The sequence below is a fragment of the Xenopus laevis genome, chromosome 2S, assembly GCF_017654675.1.
Source record: "Xenopus laevis strain J_2021 chromosome 2S, Xenopus_laevis_v10.1, whole genome shotgun sequence".
NCBI lineage: Eukaryota > Metazoa > Chordata > Amphibia > Anura > Pipidae > Xenopus > Xenopus laevis.
This window is the reverse complement of record NC_054374.1, coordinates 2,881,231-2,903,646: the sequence shown is the minus strand read 5'-3', so window position 1 is coordinate 2,903,646 and position 22,416 is coordinate 2,881,231. Positions and strand designations below refer to the sequence as shown.

The window sequence follows — 22,416 nt, the reverse complement described above, 5'->3', positions numbered from 1 at the left end:
ACTTGTAAAGTTTTCTTTTTATTGCTTTAAAATAAAAAATTGCAAGTTACAGAAAAAAAAAACATGGCCAAAAAGGTGTTAGCAGAAATACCCTCTCCCCTCGGTGTCAATTTTCTGCACCGTTGCATTTAATTCCTGTGTTTGGTTTACACAGAGTTGCATGGGTGACAGAGAAATGCTACAATAATAATAACTTGCAGCATCGCAGTTGTGTTTGGAGAACAGACAAGTACCGTATTATTAGAGCGGAAGTGCTTTTGGATGATAGAAAATGTTTAGGTTTAAATGCGATTGTACCGTATAACTTTATAGAGGTGAGTTTATCAGGGTGAATGAAATGCACCCCAAAATGTACTTGGCACAATGGCAGGGGGCTCAGCCAGTTAGAGAATAAAAACTAGTTTTTGTTTAGATAGACCTGAAAGATATTCTTGAATGACCAATAAATCAATACTTTCCTATGTCTATAGTCTTTTTTGGGCTAAAGGGGGTGGCCCTGACCAAAGGATGGACCTCCAAGTGGCGCCTGAACTGAAAAAGTCTGACAATCACTGCTCTATAGGCAATCGCTGGAGATCCTAAGGTTGATATTTCTCCAGAAAATAAACAATAAAAAATGAGGCATACAAAGTAATATAAAGCAAACTTTTATCTGGGTGTTTTATGGAAGCTTTGCTGGAAAATAATTGACGGTTATATATGCTAATGATCGTACATATTACGCCCCAGAGACTGAGGTTTCTGTAAATGATTCCCCCTCCAGGAGGTTGATATTTCCTCCAGAACTCGCACAAACCTGGGCTGAACTATTTGGTTTTTATGTCACCAGTACATATTACATTACATCTATATTAAATATACTGGGCGCAGGAATACGTAATGTCTACAATATGTTCTTTGACATAAATATTTTCACTCCGGCAGTGATGTTACTCTTTCTTGCTGATCTGAAGCTTTTTTATGTGTAGTAAAGAGGAATTTTAGTTCCTAATTTGGGTGTGACATATATTCTCTGTGTATTGTGAATATTTCTTCTATTATAATGAAAAGCTGGGCACCCATGCAAAATTTATTTGGTGGTTGTGACATTAAAGACCTCTGTGGGTCATTATTTTAAGACCCGTGCCCAACCTATACCTGCTTTACCCTATGCCAGACTCACATGTGTTTACCTGTATACAACTGCTCCCACCTCCATAGTAAGCTTTCCATAGACTGGAAGTGACATCATTTAGCCCCTAATTTGCATATGCAAATTCAGATTTGAATCCTGCTGGATTCGGTGCATCTCTAGGCCCAATGGACCAAGTAATATCCAGCCGAGACCCGACTGCTTTGCGGTTATTCCGCTGGTAACAAAACCTCTGCAGGATTCTACTTGACATGCTCTGTCCCTCCTCATCACACCCCCCATACAGGTCATTGCTATTTACTGGACATTTTCATAATTACCATTAAAAGGTGGGTTTCACACACTGGGGGGCATGCTGGCTCAGAATTTAGTACTCCTGCTGGTCTCAATGGAACAGAATGTCTTACAGGTACTGTACTTTTGATTGTAAGCTCCCTGAAACAGGGAATATGTAAATGATGTAGAATAAAAGGCCAATTGTGGCCGAAACATTACTTTTTTAGTCCGTTCTTAAAGCCAGGTTACAATAAAGGCTTTTTAACATTTTTCTATTTCCATGGTGCTGTTCATTGAAATCTTTTTTAATATGTAATTGATGAACATACATGTTGGTGATACATAAATAATGGATAAGAATAATAGCATAATAAGGAAACCCTTTAGACTTCACTGTCTCGTTAAAGATTAAAGAAAAAAGATCAAAACAGCTCATCATATTTGTTTTATTAAAAGTATTGGCACACAATAAGCAAGAGAAAATACGCAATATAAACAGTATAGGAATGAGGGCCTCTTATACATAAATACACATAAAGAGATATTGCCCATTATATACAATACTTGGTTTACACTTTCCAGCACAGCGACTTTTAGAGATCATATAGGTACAAAGATGAATTAATAATTTCAGCAGATTTCCTGCCCCCTTATATCATTCAAAAGGCACTTAAAGGAAAACTATACCCTCGAACAATGTAGGTGTTTCTATAAAAATATATTGCATAAAGCAGCTCAGGTCAGGTGATCTCTTCCTGTTACAGTTAGAGCTGTAGTATTTGTGGTCAGTTGATCTCTTCCTGTTACAGTTAGAGCTGCGGTATTTCTGGTCAGGTGATCTCTTCCTGTTACAGTTAGAGCTGCGGTATTTCTGGTCAGGTGATCTCTTCCTGTTACAGTTAGAGTTGCAGTATTTCTGGTCAGGTGATCTCTTCCTGTTACAGTTAGAGCTGCAGTATTTCTGGTCAGGTGATCTCATCCTGTTACAGTTAGAGTTGCAGTATTTCTGGTCAGGTGATCTCTTCCTGTTACAGTTAGAGCTGCAGTATTTCTGGTCAGGTGATCTCTTCCTGTTACAGTTAGAGCTGCAGTATTTCTGGTCAGGTGATCTCTTCCTGTTACAGTTATAGCTGCAGTATTTCTGGTCAGGTGATCTCGTCCTGTTACAGTTAGAGCTGCAGTATTTCTGGTCAGGTGATCTTTCCCTATTACAGTTAGTGCTGCAGTATTTCTGGTCAGGTGATCTCTTCCTATTACAGTTAGAGCTGCAGTATTTCTGGTCAGGTGATCTTTCCCTATTACAGTTAGTGCTGCAGTATTTCTGGTCAGGTGATCTCTTCCTGTTACAGTTAGAACTGCAGTATTTCTGGTCAGGTGATCTCTTCCTGTTACAGTTAGAGCTGCAGTATTTCTGGTCAGGTGATCTCTTCCTGTTACAGTTAGAGCTGCAGTATTTCTGGTCAGGTGATCTCTGAGGCAGCACACAGACCATAACTAAATGTAAAAGGATAATATTAACTGAAATATATATTACAGACTCTTTAATATGCCACTTTATATGATGTTAACTATCTATTGCTTAACTATTCCTTTTGGGAGTTTAGTTTTCCTTTAATTGAAAGGTTAAAATACATTCCTCCAGCCTCAGCCCAGCTAGGGACGTGTCAGTGATATGCCAAACCCACAGCAAAGCCAGTCTCATGCTAAGCATGCTTTCATGCTGTGAGACTTTTATCACACATATTAGTCGCATTTGGAAGGTCATTAGTCTTTAAAGACTGAAACATTCCAAGTTCTTTATCCTGGAAACCTTCATGCCCGCTAGAGTAGCTTTCCCATTTGCAGAGCACAGTGCTCACAGGCACAAGCCAAGTACTTAATGGGGAGTTCGAATTGGCGTCCAGTTATGGCCGCTGCCTTTTGCTCATCACAAATGACACAGAGATGGGGGGCTGCCAGGGGACTGGGGTGCAAATGGGGTGGAACATTCCTTTGTAGGCAAAAAAAATATGGTGCTTTGCTACTTATGCACTTTTGGATCACAACAAGGGTTAAATCTGCATGAGCTGGAGCTTGCGCTGGGGTGAGCCCCCCAAGGTGTCAGCCAAGGTGACCCTTAATCACCCCAGTTCTACACTAGACCCGGGATGCAAGTGCTTTTTGAATGATTACTAAGTACTAAGCAGCCCTTTTGTGTGTCAGTTTCAGTAAGGAAAACGTATATAATATTAATTGACTCTACACTATACTGTACAGAATGAAAAGAATGCGAATATGTGTACTGACTGTACCTTTGCACAAATTGTGGATTTTGTATCAGATACTTTACCTTTGGTGTAAAGCCAATGTTGAAATATCACAATAAAATGCAAATGCACTTCTGAAATACAGATGAAATATTTTGGCAGTGGATTTGACACAAACTCGCATACATTTTTATATGATTTCTGATATTTCGGTTTTTCACCCTGTTCTCATAAAACAAGCACTGACAGCACAGGGTTTTTCTCTGTAATAATAAAACAGTAGCTTATACTTGATCCCAACTAAGATATAATTAATCCTTATTGGAGGCAAAACCAGCATATTGGCTTTATTTAATATTTATATGATTTTCTAGTAGACTTAAAACATCCATGAACTCCCATGAACTCGAAATTCGACCAATTGCAATTTATTAAAAACAAAAAAACTAATTTTCGAAACACGGGTGAATAGGATCGATTCGAGTTTTTGTCAGGAAGGCTACAAACAACTCCAAATTCATCCCAGGACGTCTTCCATAGGCTAAAACAGCAATTTGGCAGGTTTAAGGTGGCAAATAGTCAAATTTGAGTTCTTAACGGGCCAGTGTATGATAAATCTTGAAACTTTAAGTAAAAATTTTTATAAACAATTTTACAATTTAACAATTCCCGAATAGTCGAATTTCATAGATTTGGCCATAAAAAATTTGAAAATTCTAATTTGAAATTCAAAATTAGAATTTGAAAATTCAAATTTTCACTTTGACCCTTGATAAATCTGCCCCTTAAGGTATGAAGATCAAAATTACTGAAAGATCCATTATCCGGAAAGCCCCTGGTCCCGAGCATTCTGGATAACAGATCCCATACCTGTACTGTTAATGTCACTTGCAGGGCTATCCTGCTTTAAAGGGTTGTTCACCTTTGAGTTACTTTTAGTATGATGTAGAGGATATTCTAAGACCATTTGGATTTTTTTTCATTTTTTATTATTTGTGGTTTTTCAGTTATTTAGCTTTTTATTCAGCAGCTCTCCAGTTTGCACTTTCAGCCATCTGGTTTCTAGGGTCCAAATTCCCCTAGTAACCAGGCATTGATTTGAATAAGAGACTGGAAAATGATTAGGAGAGGCCTGAATAGAAAGATGAGTAATAAAAAGTAAACAATAACAATATACTTGTAGCCTTACAGAGCATTAATTTGACCCCCATTTAAAAGCTGGAAAGAGTAGAAAGAAGAAAAAGCATACCTCCCAACATTTTGGAAATAAAAAGAGGGACAAAAAAGTTGTCGCTCATAGTGAGGCAATTTTGACCAGGCCCATTTTTGTGGTCACACCCCTGATTACCATGTTCATTTTACAAAATTTGGCAGGTTAGGAAAGTTTGAACATATTTCTGTGTTTTTTTTCAGTTATTAATGTTTTGCTAAAGAAGGTAAATTTCCCTTTAAGCTGTGAGTCTAACTTTTCCCAAGGGACCTATTAGCTGATATTGTTACAATTACTTATTTGCTTATCTAGAAATTGTTACAAAAGTATCTTATCTTCTGCTGCGGCTGTTCTTAGCAAAGGATGAACTTTCACTTTCACCCATTGATAAATACGCCTTTCAAAATCCCATAGAAATGAATGGAGAGGACTGTGCTGATCTCTAACTTCACTTTTTTTTAAATATACCCCCAAGTTTGGATCAAGTACTGTTTTCTTGGGGAAAAGGAAATCATTATTAGATTAAAATGGAGTCTATGGGAGATGGCCTTCCCTTCATTCTGGATAACTGGTTTCTGGATAACAGATCTAATACCTGTACTTGTATATCAACTTGTATATGGTATTACTGCATTTATAAAAGACATATAAGAGTTGACAGTAAGTGAACTCTGCACCTGATGGAGTATTTAAGGCAAGATTAGCCCTAACCCTAAACCTAACCCTAACCCTAACCCTAAACCTAACCTAAACCTAACCCTAAACCTAACCTAAACCTAACCCTAATTTTTTATAAATTCACAAGGGGACAATGATGTATTAGATCTATTATTGAAAGAATAATCACTGCTCTGGATGTCTTGACCAATAAACACAAAGGAACATTCTTAGTTGGGTCTGTTTCTTTCCAATATCAATGGCTCAGGGTCTCATTCTAACTGTATTTTGTGATTGCACAAAAATAAATGGAAGGGGCTTGGTAATGGAAGGAAAAAAAAATTCAACATAGAATTAAAGGAGTAATTCTTGGGAACTAAATGCAGCCTAAAGTTTGCTTTATCTGCTTCATTGAACACTCTGTACGGCTTCAAGAGACATTCACAATGCAGTCTCAGAGCAAGCCCTCTCCATTCTGTGCTCTTATTTGGGCACAAAAAAATAATCTCTAGAACGGCTTGAGAAAGTAAATGAACTGTGCCGACCAATCAACTGTAAATCTTCCCCATTTAGAAAGCTGTTAAATTAAGTAGAATCAAGCGGCATCCCAATAACCGGTGAACCGCGTGATCCTCCTCCACGGCCAATGATCACTCTTCAGAGATACAAAGCAAATGAGTAAGGAGCCGGCTTCATTGCAACTGTCAGTTTAAACCACTTCACTTAGAGCTAGCGCTGGTACTTACAGTTATTCAGGTCCCCCCTGAAAAGGACTCAAAGTGAACTTTTATGATTATTTTTCAGACAAAGTCCATAATTAATAACCTTTCAGACCATATCACCGTTAGAGAATAACATCTTGCCAGACAGTATCACTTGTAACCCTATTGGGGGAATTTGCAAAAGTGGAGAGAGACCATTTTTGGTGTAAAAGTGATGGTAAACTGGAGTAAAATACTTTCTCCATATTCACAAACAGAAATCCACCTAAATTCTGACTCAACCGCCACTTTTCAGATTTTAGTGAAAGAAAGATAGTTTACTGACACTTTTATGAATTTGTCTTTCAAACGACATAAAAATGGTGCAAAAACGACATTTTAAACAACATTTTAAAAATGGAGTAAAGCTCAGTATAACTCTTCCCCATGTGTCAGATCAATTCTAAAATAAACTGCTCTGCTTTGGTTCAGCCAATCTTCATTTCACACCTCTTGTAGGTGCCCCATTGGGGAATTATTATCATATTAATAGGGATTAGTATTTTATAGTTAGGGTACAAGTTTGTGTCTAACCCTATAGGTGTAAAAGCCACATTAACAAAACAATTAAAACACTGATTCAATTAAAAAAAGTGTATTTTATACAATTTGATATGTAAAAAGTTTTTAACTCAGACTTGTGTTATTTTACTAGTTTTAGCTTAATGAATGAGACAATATTAGCAATGTGAGTAAATATATTATCTTAAGGAAAAGTAAAGGCTCTCAGCCATTTTTTTAGTTTTAGCAGCACTTAGATGCTTGGGGGCACATTTACTAAGAGTAGAAGTGAATTTTCGAATGAAAAAATGTTGAATTTCAAAGTATTTTTTGGGTACTTCGACAATCCAATACGCCAAATTCAACTTGGATTCGAATAGAATCAACCATTCGAAAATCGAAGTACTGTCTCTTTAAAAAAGTAAGACTTCGACACTGCCGAATTGCTATGTTAGCCAAAATTTGGCTAAGTTTTAAAAAGTCAATGTTTTTTTTTTTTGAAAATTGTTCGATGGGTCGATTAAATCATTTGAAGCGGTCGATTTGAACGATTTCAACGGTCGAATGATTTTACTTCGACCAAAAATGGCCAAAAAATTCAAAAAGAAAAGTTAGACTATCGAATTTGGCCTATTCGATGGTCGAATTTTGAAGTTTTTTAACTTTGAAATTCGACCCTTGATAAATCTGCCCCTTGACCTGAGATAATAAAACATATTTCTGATACAAATCCCTATATTATACAAAATTGCATTTCTTGTATTTAGACCCTTATATCTGGTTACAGAAGTGGAATAACACAAATATGTTGGCAGATTTAGAAAGCCTGGGTTATACTAAAAAAAAATGATGTATAATTTTCCCAGGTAAAAAAAAAACCCTCCCCCAAATATTCCAATTTGATGGCTGACTGACAGGTAAAGTAAGAGCTAAAGACAAATTCAGAAAAAATGTCATTAAATTCATTAAAGACAAAATCTGAAAAACTGTCTGTTTAAAAGACAAATTCACAAAAGTGCAGATAGAGGTTTGTGAATTTGGTGGAAAATCTGGCGTTTTTATCTCCACTTTTATTTTGTCTCAATATCAGCATCTACGTGAATTCCCTCCATGTGTCATTTGATTTGTGCTCCTTTTTTACTCCACTTAATTTCATTGGAATTATTATTCTATTCTAGCACATTTTCAAACAAAATAAAACAGAGTCCCTCAAAGCCAATATCCATACGTAGTACAAAGAAAAGCCATTGGCATGAAGCAAACTGGAGATTATTGTGGGTGGTGTGGAGGCTGATGGGAGGCTGATGGGAGGCTGATGGGAGGCTGTTGGGACTGTGCCCAGCAAGAATGGCTTTGTCTGGTTACGGCTGTTAATTTTCGTTTGGTTCTGAACTACGCCGTTGATTGATATTTGTAGGCCTCATTATTCACTCACTGGGTGGCAGATGCAGATGTAACAAGTTCTGGAGGGTTTTTATTGAATATATGTTAGGCCAGGGTCACAAGCTACTGCTGGGAGTGTGTATAATAGACAGCTGACTAATGACTCTATTGCTTTTAGTACTGCTGGAGAGAACAGATAAAGCAATAAACTGAACAATTAATGTTAATCATTTTGTGCTGATATATTTAGTGTTAACAGAACCTTGGAACACAAAATCATTCCTCTGGCCAAACATAATTCATAAATGTCTTTCATAGTATTGATTCGTTTTAATTATTATGTGCTCAATCCTGCGGTTCCACCTGTGCTTTTGGCACTATTTTACCCCCCAACACATTCAAGCAGCAGCATGTGACTCTTGCGCAGTCTGAATTAAGGGAGTGCTGAGAATGTCAATGAAATATATCTATAGTTTCTATGTGTGAGTTTTACAGATATATCTATTTATGTAGGTGAGACCTGTGCACCGGCGGGTTCATTTGGAGTAGGGATGCACCGATTCAGTTCGTGATTCAGCCAGGATTCGGCCTTTTTCAGCAGGATTCAGTCTAATCCTTCTAAATCCAGATTTGCATATGCATAAAGGGAAATTGCGTGAATTTTTGTCAGAAAACAAGGACGTAATGTTTTCCCATTCCCACCCCTAATTTGCATATACAAATTAGGATTCGGTCGGTATTCGGCCTAATCTTTCGCTAAGGTTCGGCCAAATTCAAAATAGTGTATTCGGTGCATCCCTAATTTGGAGGGATTCAATTTGAGGGACTTTTGTTTTTTCCAACCCAATGCAACTATGGAAATTTGTAAATTTAACATATCAGAGGCAAAACTGTATATTGCCTAGAAATGAACCAAATCGTAAAAAATTCCCAAAGTCATCAGAATAAGGCATCTGATATGCAAGAAGATAATATGTCCCAACAACGTTTTGTCGGCTGCCAAGCTCTTTTGAAAATGTAAAAAAGCAAAGAATAAAAATGGCACTTGCCATTCGCTTAAGACTCCTACCCAGCCAATGAACTCTGATTAGTGATGGGCGAATCAGAATGTCTATTAGTCTTTAAGGGGCAGATTTATTAAGGGTCGAAATGAAAATTCTAAAATTTGAATTTCCAAGTTTCTTTATGGCCAAAACTTTCAAGATTCGAATTTGAGTTTTCAAGTCGATCCTATTCACCCGACATTGAAAAATTAGATTTTTATAATAAATTTCGATTGGTTGAATTTCGCTTCATGAGAGTTTATGGCAGTTTTAAAAAACTCCCATGAACTCGAAAATTCGACCCTTGATAAATCTGCCTCTAAATGTAATCAGAGAGGTGTGGCTTCAGGCCATTGGGATTATCTCTCATTCTGCCCCTCACTCGTAGCTACAGGGGCATTTGTTTTATTTACAATGGAAGAGTTCTCTGATGAACGGGGGAAAGAACAGAGGCAACAGATTACTGTAAAGTGAGCAAGTTCATTTGGGGATTGTTCATTCAAATCAATTATTTTCGTGTACTTTCGTGTATAATTTTATTAGTCATATTCTTTATCCTTTACGTTGCTTTAGGGTAGATTCCTTTCTGCCGAGCCAATAAAAAATGTCCAGTTTTCTGCTCAGCTGGATATGAAATGCAGTGTTTTATGATTTGCTTGATAACATTAATAACAGACGACTGTTGAAATATATGTACATATTGTAATAACAAAAAAATGCCATAGGGCACTTGCCTTATTATTTGCCTGTATTCTCCAACCATGCGGTAAGCACCATTATGAGCACATGTGCTTTTCTGTGTCAGCTCTTGGACAATTATTGGTCAAATACTTAAAGTGATACTGTCATGGGAAAAAAATGTTTTTTCAAAATGAATCAGTTAATAGTGCTGCTCCAGCAGAATTCTGCACTGAAATCCATTTCTCAAAAGAGCAAACAGATTTTTTTATATTCAATTTTGAAATCTGACATGGGGCTAGACATTTTGTCAGTTTCCCAGCTGCCCCAAGTCATGTGACTTGTGCCTGCACTTTAGGAGAGAAATGCTTTTTGGCAGGCTGCTGTTTTTCCTTCTCAATGTAACTGAATGTGTCTCAGTGGGACCTGGATTTTACTATTGAGTGCTGTTCTTAGATCTACCAGGCAGCTGTTATCTTGTGTTAGGGAGCTGCTATCTGGTTACCTTCCCATTGTTCTTTTGTTTCGCTGCTGGGGGGAAAAGGGGAGGGGGGTGATATCACTCCAACTTGCAGTACAGCAGTAAAGAGTGACTGAAGTTTATCAGAGCACAAGTCACATGACTTGGGGCAGCTGGGAAATTGACAATATGTCTAGCCCCATGTCAGATTACAAAATTGAATATAAAATACATCTCTTTGCTCTTTTGAGAAATGGATTTCAGTGCAGAATTCTGCTGGAGCAGCACTATTAACTGATTCATTTTGAAAAGAATTTTTTTTTCCCATGACAGTATCCCTTTAACATAGAGTTAAGAGGTCTGGATGTTTTTTGCTACAGAGGCATTGGATATCCAACGGCACCAAAGCCTTCGTGTATCATTCTGTGATTGGCTCTCAAGATGTTTTATGAACCAGAGGACACAGGACAGCAAAGCCTCGTTATTTAAACCAAATCCAACTTTTAAGATTGGAATGAGTGTACAGACTGCCTGTTGGTATTCACACCACATTGTTATCATATCTACATCCATCATGTACATAGCGGCGAATACAGTCGTTTGTCCAGAAACGTTTGACTTGCTGAAAGAGTGATTAGAGGCATTGATGATGTGAGCCTGACACTGGTGATGTGAGACAGTAGAGGAATTCAAAGTGTAAAGATGAGAGGATGGGAATGCTACTGAATGTACAGTTAATTCAATTCAATAAAGTGTGTTTGGGTGAACTTTAGAGGTATCTTTCAAATGATTTTTGCAGGGATCGAAAAGCCTAATAATAGATGATACTTTAATACAAATACAAGAGTCCTCTGCACTCAACCCATTATCAATATATTTAAGACAGAGACATTTTGTGCTACTGCTACTGAAAAATGCCTTACCCTTTAAACAAAACAGGGATTGTTTGTCCATATATTGCAATATATTTAAGATGAACAACTACGTCACACTCATCCCATATCTGGCCAGTCCTACGCTTAATTTTCATCTGATTCATTAAGAATTCAATTGCTTAATTATACATTTTACAAAGGGACTAAGTTTTACCTGCAACTTACTTGCTGCTTTCAAAGTAAAACTCCCAAACTTGGCTGCCCTTTTATTAGACACCAGTGGGATCACCTGACTATAGCTGGGAAGGGTGGGGGCTACAACAAGGAGCTGGTCACTGCTCCATGTATACTTCATATATTTCTGTGAATCTCTTGAAATTCGTGTTTTTTCTGTATTTCTTTAAAACTCTAAAAATGTGAGACTTATAAAGGGTTGAGTATTTTTATGGTCAAAACTGTCATTTGACTAGGGAGTGATTCAAATTCAATTCAAGTTTTTTTTAACTTTTTTTAAAAAAAATTCTTATTCTATTTTCAAGCTAGGAAAGGGAGCCCTCAATAAGATATATTAGATCTAACTGTCAATGATTATCTGACACCCAACCTCCTAGCAGATGAATTAGAGCTCACTCAAATAACTGATTCCAGTACAAACAAAATCTAACAAAATAACTGCCTTTTGCACAAATCCTGCATGTAGAGAGACATGATGTCTGGTGAGTTTAATAGAGTGAGCTCTAATACATCTTCTAGGCAAAAGGAGCCCCCCTATAAGATATATTGGCTCTAACTGTCAATGATTATCTGACACCCAACTGCTGAATGAAGAGAGAATGAAGAGAAACAGATGCTGAGAGAGGGATAGTGAACATAAACTTGATTATTTCAGAAACGGTATAGAATCTTTATTCTTATATACTTATTTCAGTATGATGAAGCTTATATTAAAGTTGAATTTTTGTGATAGTTTCCCTTTAATAAATCTTCCCCTAAGTTCAAGCCCAGCTTGAGAACATTGACATAAATTTGCTTCCAGTGCCCAACATGTTGTATAGACCATCACAGACCACTGTGTTACTTCACCACAGAGGATCAAGTGTTTAGCAGAGGAGAAACCACCCCAATTAAACAGAGATAATTATATATATATATATATATATATATATATATATATATATATATATATATATATATATATATCTATATATATATTAGAGAAGTTATATATGTATATTATTATGTTTTGGGTAGTCGAGGATGAGTAGAGTATAACAGGGCTTTATTAGCAGAGTCATGCAGCCATTACACAACAGTAACTTTCACTTTTAAGATACCAGGAAGTATACACAGTATAAGTCTGAGCACAGTGACATCTACAGGCCATTTGTATAAACACCACATATTTATTAGAGAGGCTTCATGGCTGCAGTGTTGCTTCTGACCACCAATAGACACCAATAAAACATCATTATACCAAAAAACCCTTTTCTAAATCATAGTTTACCATCACAGTCCTAATAAATTAGAATCACCAAGGAAAATGGGGTTATTATATTAATATTATATTATATTATAATATATTATAATCTGTCCGTATCTTACTCCAAACACGACTCAAAGTGGCCGATTCACTAACTTCGAGTGAAGGATTCGAAGTAAAAAAACTTCGAATTTCGAAGTGTTTTTTGGGCTACTTCGACCATTGAATGGGCTACTTCGACCTTCGACTACGACTTTGACTTCGAATCGAAGGATTCGAACTAAAAATTGTTCGACTATTCGACCATTCGATAATCAAAGTACTATCTCTTTAAGAAAAAACTTTGACCCCCTAGTTCGCCATCTAAAACCTACCGAACCCAATGTTAGCCTATGAGGAAGGTCCCCATAGGCTTTCCTAAGTTTTTTTGATCGAAGGATATTCCTTCGATTGTTGGATTAAAATCTTTCGAATCAAACGAGGATTTAATCGTTCGATCGAAGGAATAATCCTTCGATCGTTCGATCGAACTATCTGCGCTAAAATCCTTCGACTTCGATATTCGAAATCGAAGGATTTTAATTCCCAGTCGAATATTGAGGGTTAATTAACCCTCGATATTCGACCCTTGGTGAATCGGCCCCCAAATATTGATTCCATTTCTAAATGGCTGTAACCACAATTCTTGAATCTTATTATATGTAATGGGAGCTGTGTTGTGTTTCTGTATATTTCACTTCAACAAATGACTATTGTTTAAGAACATGTGAATGGCGGAGCCCATCTGCGCATTGTTTCGTAGGATACTTCAAACGCAAATGGGAATCATTGCCCTGTATCCAACAAAATCTTCCTGTATATTGGAACAAGGGGCTTATTGCACATAGCAAGCCCATATATAACGTCTGTCAGTAGGTTGGATTTAGGGGCAGAAAAAATACTTCGAAATTCGACCCTCGAATTGAAATCCTTCGACTTCGAATATCGAAGTCGAAGGATTTAGCGCTAAACGTTCGTTCGATCGATCGAAGGATTTTTCGTTCGATCGAACGATTAAATCCTTCGAATCGAACGATTCGAAGGATTTTAATCCAACGATCGAAGGAAAATCCTTCGATCAAAAAAAGTTTAGCAAGCCTATGGGGACCTTCCCCATAGGCTAACATTGACTTCGGTAGGTTTTATCTGCCGAAGTAGGGGGTCGAAGTTTTTTTTAAAGGGAAAGTACTTTGACTATCGAATGGTCGAATAGTCGAACGATTTTTCGTTCGAATCGTTCGAATCGAAGGTCGTAGTCGAAGGTCGAAGTAGCCCATTCGATGGTCGAAGTACCCAAAAAATACTTCGAAATTCGAAGTATTTTTCATTCGAATCCTTCACTCGAGCTTAGTGAATCGGCCCCTAAGTGTTTGACAAATAAATATGTCTGCCGTTTGATTGGTGTTATAATTTGCAGCTTGGGGTTTCTCCAATACTGTTGTGTTTTTGCAGCTGCCGTTTTTTGGACTTGAAAAACAACTTCATTAGACTTTTCTGTATAATCAGCCTTACTTCATAGTTTGTATTTCTTTTTTGGAGAAAGGGGAAATGGTCTATAAATTCTGGGGTCTTTAAGTCCTACAAGAAATATATGTTATAATTCTGTGATGCTGTCCTTTTGACACAGTCATAAAAACTCTTTAATAAGAGCGAACTGCAGAATTTATAGCAGATGTTGCAGCACAGGAAAAACAAATCTTGTAGAAGATTAACTTTCACAGTATTTAAATGTAGTACAGGTATGGGATTCTTTATCCAGAAAGATCCTGATCCTGGAAAGGCCATCTCCCATAGACTTCGTTTTATCCAAATAATCCAAATTTTTTAAAATGATTTCCCTTTTCTGTGTAATAATAAAACAGTAACTTGTACTTGATCCCAACTAAGATATAATTAATCTTTATTGGAAGTATAACCCGCCTATTGGGTTTATTTAATGATTACATGATTTTCTAACCAATCTTTTTTAGTCACATTCAAATGTAAATAGAGTCGTTGAACAAGACAAAATGGAAATATTTCCAGGGGGTGTTAAAATAAAGGCTCCCCCAGCTACGGGTTTGGGGCACTGTACCCGGGCCAACTAATATCATCGGTGAGTTTTCTACTTCATAAGACTGCTGTGATTATCTATTGTATGCTAAATACTGGTTAAAGCTACACCCGAATACGATAGACCCAGGGTTTGTACACCTGGGTCCTACTTGGGTGAGCAAATGTTTGCATTATATACAATTGGGGATCAATATAAGTATATTGTAAGCCATTAGTTTCACACAGGATCTGTGAAATCTTGGAGTATATTGAGCCCTTATATAATACATGGTATTTTGTAGGCCTGTTTATTAATGTTGCAGAACGGAAAGTAAAAATCGTTTTGCATAAAATATTTCCATTTTATTCCAACATAATTTAGAAGAAATGCACAGTTTTAAAGCTGCTGCATACATGATATTCAAACTGATTTTGACCAAATTGCAACTTCAGAAAAAGGCTTCAAATCCTCCGGAGTCCTGAATAGCAATTCTTTTTGTTCCTTTTCATTATTGTCCCATGGCCATCAGAAGAGGACGTTGGGTGATTAGTGGCATTGCCTTCTAAGCTTACACTCCTTTACTCTGTTGTCTAAGAACAGTCAGTGAACCCAGTAAAAACTGTATAGCCTCCCATTCACTCTCTTCAACCTACTCATCAGTGATGGGTCAGGAAAGGGACAGGAACTCCCTGGTTTAGAATCAGGGCTCTGAGATATTTTGGCTGCTGCTTCTCTGGGTTCAGCCATTGGAGACAGTGTAGTTGGGGCCTGGTGGATAATATCAAAGACTTTTCCCCTTATCAATATTCTCTGGCAACCAATCCAGTAACCATTTATGATCCAGCTGCAGGCAATCACCCAATTAAATCTTGTTCCTACAATAACTTGGGCTGGATCATAAGCCCCCCCCCCCGCTTTTTGTCCAAGCTGCCCAAGTTCTGAGTTTCTGTCCTGTAAGTTCCTACCCTGTTCTTTGTTCTCCTGGTTTTCACTAGGGATGCACCGAATCCACTTTTTGGGATTCAGCCGAATCCTCCGTGAAAGATTTGGATGAATTCCAAACCGAATCCTAATTTGCATATACAAATGAGGGACGGGAAAGGAAAAAGTGGGAAAAAATGTTTTTTTACTTCCGGCCAAGCACAAGGATTCGATTCTGAATCCTGCTGAAAAAGCCTGAATCCTGGTCAAATCCCGAACCAAATCCTGGATTCGGGTTCATCCCTAGTTTTCACTCCTGGTTTCTGACCCTTGGCCTGTTATTGGATTTTTGCTTTTCTGCCACCCGCAGCGATCTAGTGCCCGTTTCATGGACTCTGTTTACTTGCTGCCTGCCCTGACCCTGTGCCTGAACCTGAACTGTTTTTTGTTTCTTATATACATTCTCTGCTGAGTTCCCTGTGGATCTGTTTTTTTATATTAAACCTACTGCTCAAAGCAGTTTGTGTCAAACCTCAGAATGTTTGGTAGTTACTCAATTATGTGGAGCGCTCACCTCTCCAAACCCCACTTTGGTAGTGTCAGGTGCTGTACTGAGAGACCCACTCCTGTTGCCGGATCAAATTAATATCCAGAGAAAATGTCAGCAGAACACTGAATAAGGTTGAAATAGTGTTCATAAATTAAAATTTATTAAGCTCATATGCAAAAAGGCAACGTTTCGAGCCTGGTAGGGTCTGGTAGGCTTGAAACGTTGCCTTTATGCATATGGGCTTCATAAATGTTAATTTATAAACACTATTGCAGCCTTATTCAGTGAGCTGCTGACATTTTCTCTGAATGTTTGGTAGATAGACAACACATTGGCTCCGCACAAACAGTTTAACAATCCATTCTGACAGTCAGTCAAAGGCAAAGTAATGCTTCAGAGCTGTAAAGTTGAGGCGATTTAATAAACACAGTTGTACTAATTGAAAGTATAGGAACAAGTCCCCCCACTTGCAGTTCACCCAACACTCCTAACATGGGGTTTTCTGTTTTTAATATTATGAATTTTTACATCCATAAGAAAATATTAATACCGACAAATAAAAAATATATAGTGCCTAAACTACACATTCATCAGCTATACTTGTATGTCTAGGTTTCCATAATCCATAGTTATTTTTGTATTGTTTTATTTATCATTCCACAGACTATAGTGATGCTCAACTGAGGCTGTGATGAATACTTTTTGTCAAACAGCTCAATTACAGGGATATTAGTTTGGCATTTGCTGTTTAAAATGAAACCCAGTGATATTCAGGTTAAAGACATTACATAAACACGTATTTCACATATACAATCAAGCAGCTAAATAAAGACTCAATCAGCCCCCGGGGTGGCATGTTAATTACTTGGAGAAAGAAAGAGAGAGGAGAGAAAAAGCACCAGTGAAGTCGAAATTCTGTATATTATGTCTACGTTGTGGCCGTTGTTTCTTTTCACTTGGTTTGAAGTTTGTTTGCTGACAAACATGGACCCGGCGAGTGAGTGATGTGTCTATTGTGTCAATATTACTTTTTCTCTGTGGGGTTTTCAACTTCTTACAATCAAGAAAGAAAAGAAAAAAAACAAGCTTGAAAAAGACATTTTCTAAGGAGTCTGTTTAATCTCTCAACAGTGTTTAGAACCCTGCAAAGAAACGTGGGATTTGAGAAAGAAAAACTGCCATAATCTCTGCGAGGTATGTACCATTTATTCTGGTTTTGATAATATATCTCGAGGAAAGTGGGTAGGACAATATGGCAAAAAAAGCAACAAAAAACCCTTTTTTATCCTCTTTTTAAATATTTCCTCTACTCATACTTAACTATCAAATAATCTCAAAATAACCACTTATAATACACAAAAGCCATGAATATCTTGTAAATTATATCCTTATAAACGGTGAGTTCTGATGTCATCAGTTATAAACGGTGAGTTCTGATGTCATCAGTTATAAACGGTGAGTTCTGATGTCATTTCTGTCACATGACTCACTGAAACGTGTGTATTATAATAAATAAAGTACCCCCTGTTGTAAAATATGAGGATATTAGAAGTTACCTCGGAGTTCCATGACCTGTATAAAAACACTCGGCCTTTGGCCTCGTACTTTTATATGGTCATGAAACTCCTCGGTAACTTATAATATCCTTATATTTTACAAGAGGGGGTACTTTATTCACTATATATTTACAGGCTGTATAAGACTTTATGATTAGACAATGGGTCCATGGAAAATAGTTCCAAGATACAATTTCATATGTCATTTTTGCATAGCTACATTGAATAGATTGCTCTAACGTACTCATCTATCAGGAGCCTTTAAAGTAGTGGGTACACTCATATGCACAGAGAACCCCTGTGGTTTCTGGTGTTCAACGACGCCCTTTCGGGGCCCTGGGATTTCTGCTGCGGAACCAACAAGGTGTTAGTGCGTAACAAGTCCGTAAAAGAGGTACCGGCAAGGATTAAGCAAAGCGTAGTCTAAAACGGGCAAAAGGGTCGAGGCAGGCGGCAAGAATCTGAGTAAAAAAACAGGCAGGAGTCCTTGTCCGCAAATTTATAAATATTGGAAAGATATAGTGAAATATTTGGCAGACGAATTATCATTCCAAGGCCCCTGCACTCCGGAAGTTTGCCTCCTTGGGCTAGTGGATGACCTCCTGCCTCTCAATAAAACCAGATCGTTAATTAGGGTACTACTATTTTACGCAAAGAAGCTGTTGATGATTAAGTGGATGGCGGCCCAACCCCCCACAGTTCAGGCTTGGCGGAACATGATTAACAAAACGCTTCCATTGATCAAGCTCACATATGAGGGAAGAGGGTGCCCGCAGAAATTCGAGAAAGTCTGGACCCCGTGGTTGGAGGCGAATCCAGAGGATCAAATGGTTTAGCCCTGTTAGGGAGAGTCACAGCCCTGGGTAGCGAAATTAATTGACCCCACAATTCGTAGCGGCTATGCAAAGCGCCCACTGAGCTACAAAGTTATGGCTCTATTGCATATAATTATTGTTACTATATGAGCAATTTTACAGTCTTGCCTAATGTAGAATGTGATGGTTCTTCTTTGTTGGTTCTATCCACTTGTATGTTAAAAGCAGAAATAAAATCTTTAAAAAAAAAAAAAAAACCAGGCAGGAGTCAAAAACCAGGATATTCTAAAGAGTAGGAACGTTTCGGGCAGGATCTGTAAACAAAAGCCAGCTTGGGCACTGTTAAAATGGAGGAAGGCCTTTTTAAAGGAGAATTGGCGCCAAAAATTCCTATCTCGTGCCGAAAAATGTTGTAATGAAGTTCAGCGTCATGACGTTCGAGAAAGAACTGACATCAAAATCACTTGCGCACGACCGGAACATGTGACATTGCCGGAAGCATGCGCCTGCGCCCCAGAAATCGGGGAGAGACGCACCGGGAGGTAAGAGAACAGAGAAATCTCCCGGCGCATCTTACAATTGCTTTCAGGACCTGCAGGATTAATATATTGATAAGTAACTTAGGTGGCCAGTTGCTATCGCTATTTTCATTGTTTTTGCTGATTGATTGTTGTTAGATATAAGGAGCAGCTGCAGACATTTTAATGTTGTTTATATCTGTTAGAATTCTTCTTTGATTAGTGACTACGGCTAAATTTAGAACTTCAAAGTCTAGTAATGGAGACCAGCGTGCTCGATTGCATAGTTAAAAAAAGAAAGAAAAGAAAAGCTGCTAAATAGGGCAAGGATGAAGAGTTCCCAGGGCCCAAGAGAAAATAAACTTTCTTTTTAATTAACAAATTTTAATTGCAAATTTTGCTGAGTGTTCAATTGAACACTTTAATTATTAGTCAGAAATGTATGTTGAATAGTGATAGATCACGGATCAGCAATTAGCTTTGACCAGTCTACTACTAGTTAGAAAATGAAAGCCAAAATCTGATTGGTTGTTTATGCTTTTCTTCCTTACTATAGCACAATAGGGTAAAAAGGATAATTAGGATTAGGATTAGATAATTAGTATTAGAATAGTTTGGTGATTTAATTAAGCCTTTAGACATTACATACTAGATTGTGCATTGGATGATGATTTAGTAATTATTCAGTGGAGCTTCCATTCTAAGGTTCATACCATACTTCTATACACATACAGTATATAGACTGGGGACGTTTTTATCACAAGCACATACTTTGAAGTACTCAAGGGTCAGACTGGTGGTTTCAGGAGCATTGTGGAGCACGTCTGTTCCCTGCGACGGTGATTCTAAGATGGCGGTGGCCATGGTAGCCGCTTGGGTTCAGACACCAGCGTGTTGACGTCAGCACGCAAACTCATGATGTCATGATCCCGAATTTTAGGGCTAAATACAAAATAAAAGGACGCCGAAGATGCCGGTTCAATGCCCGAGTATAGGAATTGTTATATCGTGTTCCTGGGTTTCCTAAATTCTTGAATTCCTGTTTCCTGGCTTCCTGATCCTTGGCTTGACCCTGATTCTGATTCCTGCTGCCTGCCTTTCTTTTGCCTGAACTTGACTACGCTTACACCTAACCCCTTTCTGGATACTGCCAACTGGGACTTTTACCCTAAGCTTCCTCCTTGGTCCGGACTTCTCCCGCTGGGAGCCGATAGGCCCGCTGACAGGTGGTCCAGAGCTGCCAGGGGCCCCCACACCCCCTTAGGGGAGCCCGCCCAAGTCTTGAGCTTGTCCGCAACCCTCCCCTGCTGGGACTTCTGGTCTTTGTGGCCATGATCGAGAAAAGGTCAGGGGAACACAACAAGTACCAACAGGAGATGCCAGGGAGCGGACCTGGGGCAGTGGATCCCACTGGGTTTTTTCCATTGTCCTGCAAGCCTAGTCCGACCCTGGAGTAGCCAAATTAAACTCATACAAACACAGGGAAATAGCCTTGCCACCCATTTGGGTTTTTGTCCAGTTTTGACCCAGACAGCATGTTTTTTTTGTAAGGGCTGCCCTGGTCAAAAATGCCTGCCTGATTTTCACTCAATCTGCCCCCTACCTCATATCGCAGTTGGCTTGTCAAGATTGAAAATCTGGTAGGCTGAGGACCTTCATCTGGACAAATGTGAGGTCACCACTCTTCCATAGCTCTTGTAATAATAATCTTGTGCAGCCCCACAATCAACTGCATTGTAACTCTGTGTGTGTAATTACACTGCACCACATGCAGCCATTCAATAGCCAGGAGCTCAGATGGCTGACTATATATATACTTATTAGGAACACTTTTAACAAGTAAGGAACTTCTGAATAATGCATGTATGTATATTTTAGTTATAGTACTTCTTGTATACTCAGTGTTGTACATTTTACAATGCGGACAGAGAACATTTTATATAAAACTATAAATTTATGGATTTAAAAATATGAAGGGGCAGATTTATCAAGGGTCGAACTGAAAATTCAAATTCCAATTTTCCAAATTTTTTTATGGTCAAAACTCAAATTCATCTAGAGAGTTATGCAAACTGGATTCGAGTTTTTTAAAAATCTAATTTGATTTTTGAGATTTATCATACTCTGGCCCTTTAAGAATTCAAATTCGAGTATTTGCCTCCTAAAACCTGCCGAATTACTGTTTAAATCAATGGGAGAGGTGCAGTCTTCCTGACATTCAAGTTTTTATTTGGAGAAAAAACTCAAATGGAGTTTAAACGAATTCTAATAGAATTTGATTTGAGTTTTTGGGTCATTTAAATCCATCCGAGTATAAAAAATTAAATTTTATTAATAAATTTCTACTAGTCGAATTTCTGGGAGTTACATGAATTCTAAATTTGACACTTGATTAACGTGTCTCCCCGTGTTGCAGAATGACAATTTTACAATTTATAGCTTATATTGAAAGATGATTGTCTGTACTTTCCCCTGTTCGTATTGTAAGAGAAATGGTTCAGTGTGTAATTCATGGCAGATTCTATCCATTTATTGTATTTTGTTTATATAGGGAACCATTTAAGCATGGCATTTGAGAAGGATTCATGAAATGTATTTATGGTCGGCTTTATCCCCTTTTTACCTTAGCCGCTTTTCCCCAAGAAGCACTATGAATGCTTAACCAGCTGCGAGTTCCTGAAATCGGTTTTGTCGGTGAAGCAGGGAGATTGTCCGGCTCCAGAGAAAGCCAGTGGCTTTGCGGCCGCTTGCGTTGAAAGCTGTGACTCTGATATTGAGTGCTCAGGGGTGAAGAAGTGTTGTTCCAATGGATGTGGCCATACGTGCCAAGTTCCGAAAAATCTGTACAAAGGTAAGAATTTTTTGAAAGAGACATCAAATCCTGAATAAACACTTGCATGAAAGAAATGACACCATTGTGATTCATGTTATTGATGTTGAAATGTAGAAGTCTGGAAAAGCTCAATACAGACGCACTCCCTAATCCTCCAAATGCGAAGCCTCGGTGCACAGTGAAATAGGTTTCGGCCACCTATACAATGTATACGGCAAAGGATTCGCTTGGCACACGGGTAATGCTGGCAGGGTGATACCCTTGCTTTAAATGTATTTATTGCAGCATGCAACGTTTTGGGGGTGTCCCCCTTTATCAAGCATGATCATGTAGAAGTCTGACATCACTATGCTGCTGCTTAAAGTTACTGCTAAATTTGTCTAAATGCATCTAATGCTGTCAACTTCAACCATGAAGGATGTGACATACATATTTATGTTCATTATT

The 22,416-nt window shown here is 38.0% G+C and overlaps 1 protein-coding gene across 1 annotated transcript in view; it reads left to right on the top strand.

The window, feature by feature from the left end:
* The window catches only part of anos1.S (anosmin 1 S homeolog), a 122,789-nt gene that overhangs the window by 42,378 nt on the left and 57,995 nt on the right, over window positions 1-22,416 (top strand). The window contains exons 3-4 of the mRNA XM_018248772.2: window positions 17,379-17,441; window positions 21,765-21,987. Of these exons, the coding sequence (XP_018104261.1) occupies window positions 17,379-17,441; window positions 21,765-21,987 (286 nt within the window). The remainder of the gene's footprint in view (window positions 1-17,378; window positions 17,442-21,764; window positions 21,988-22,416) is intronic.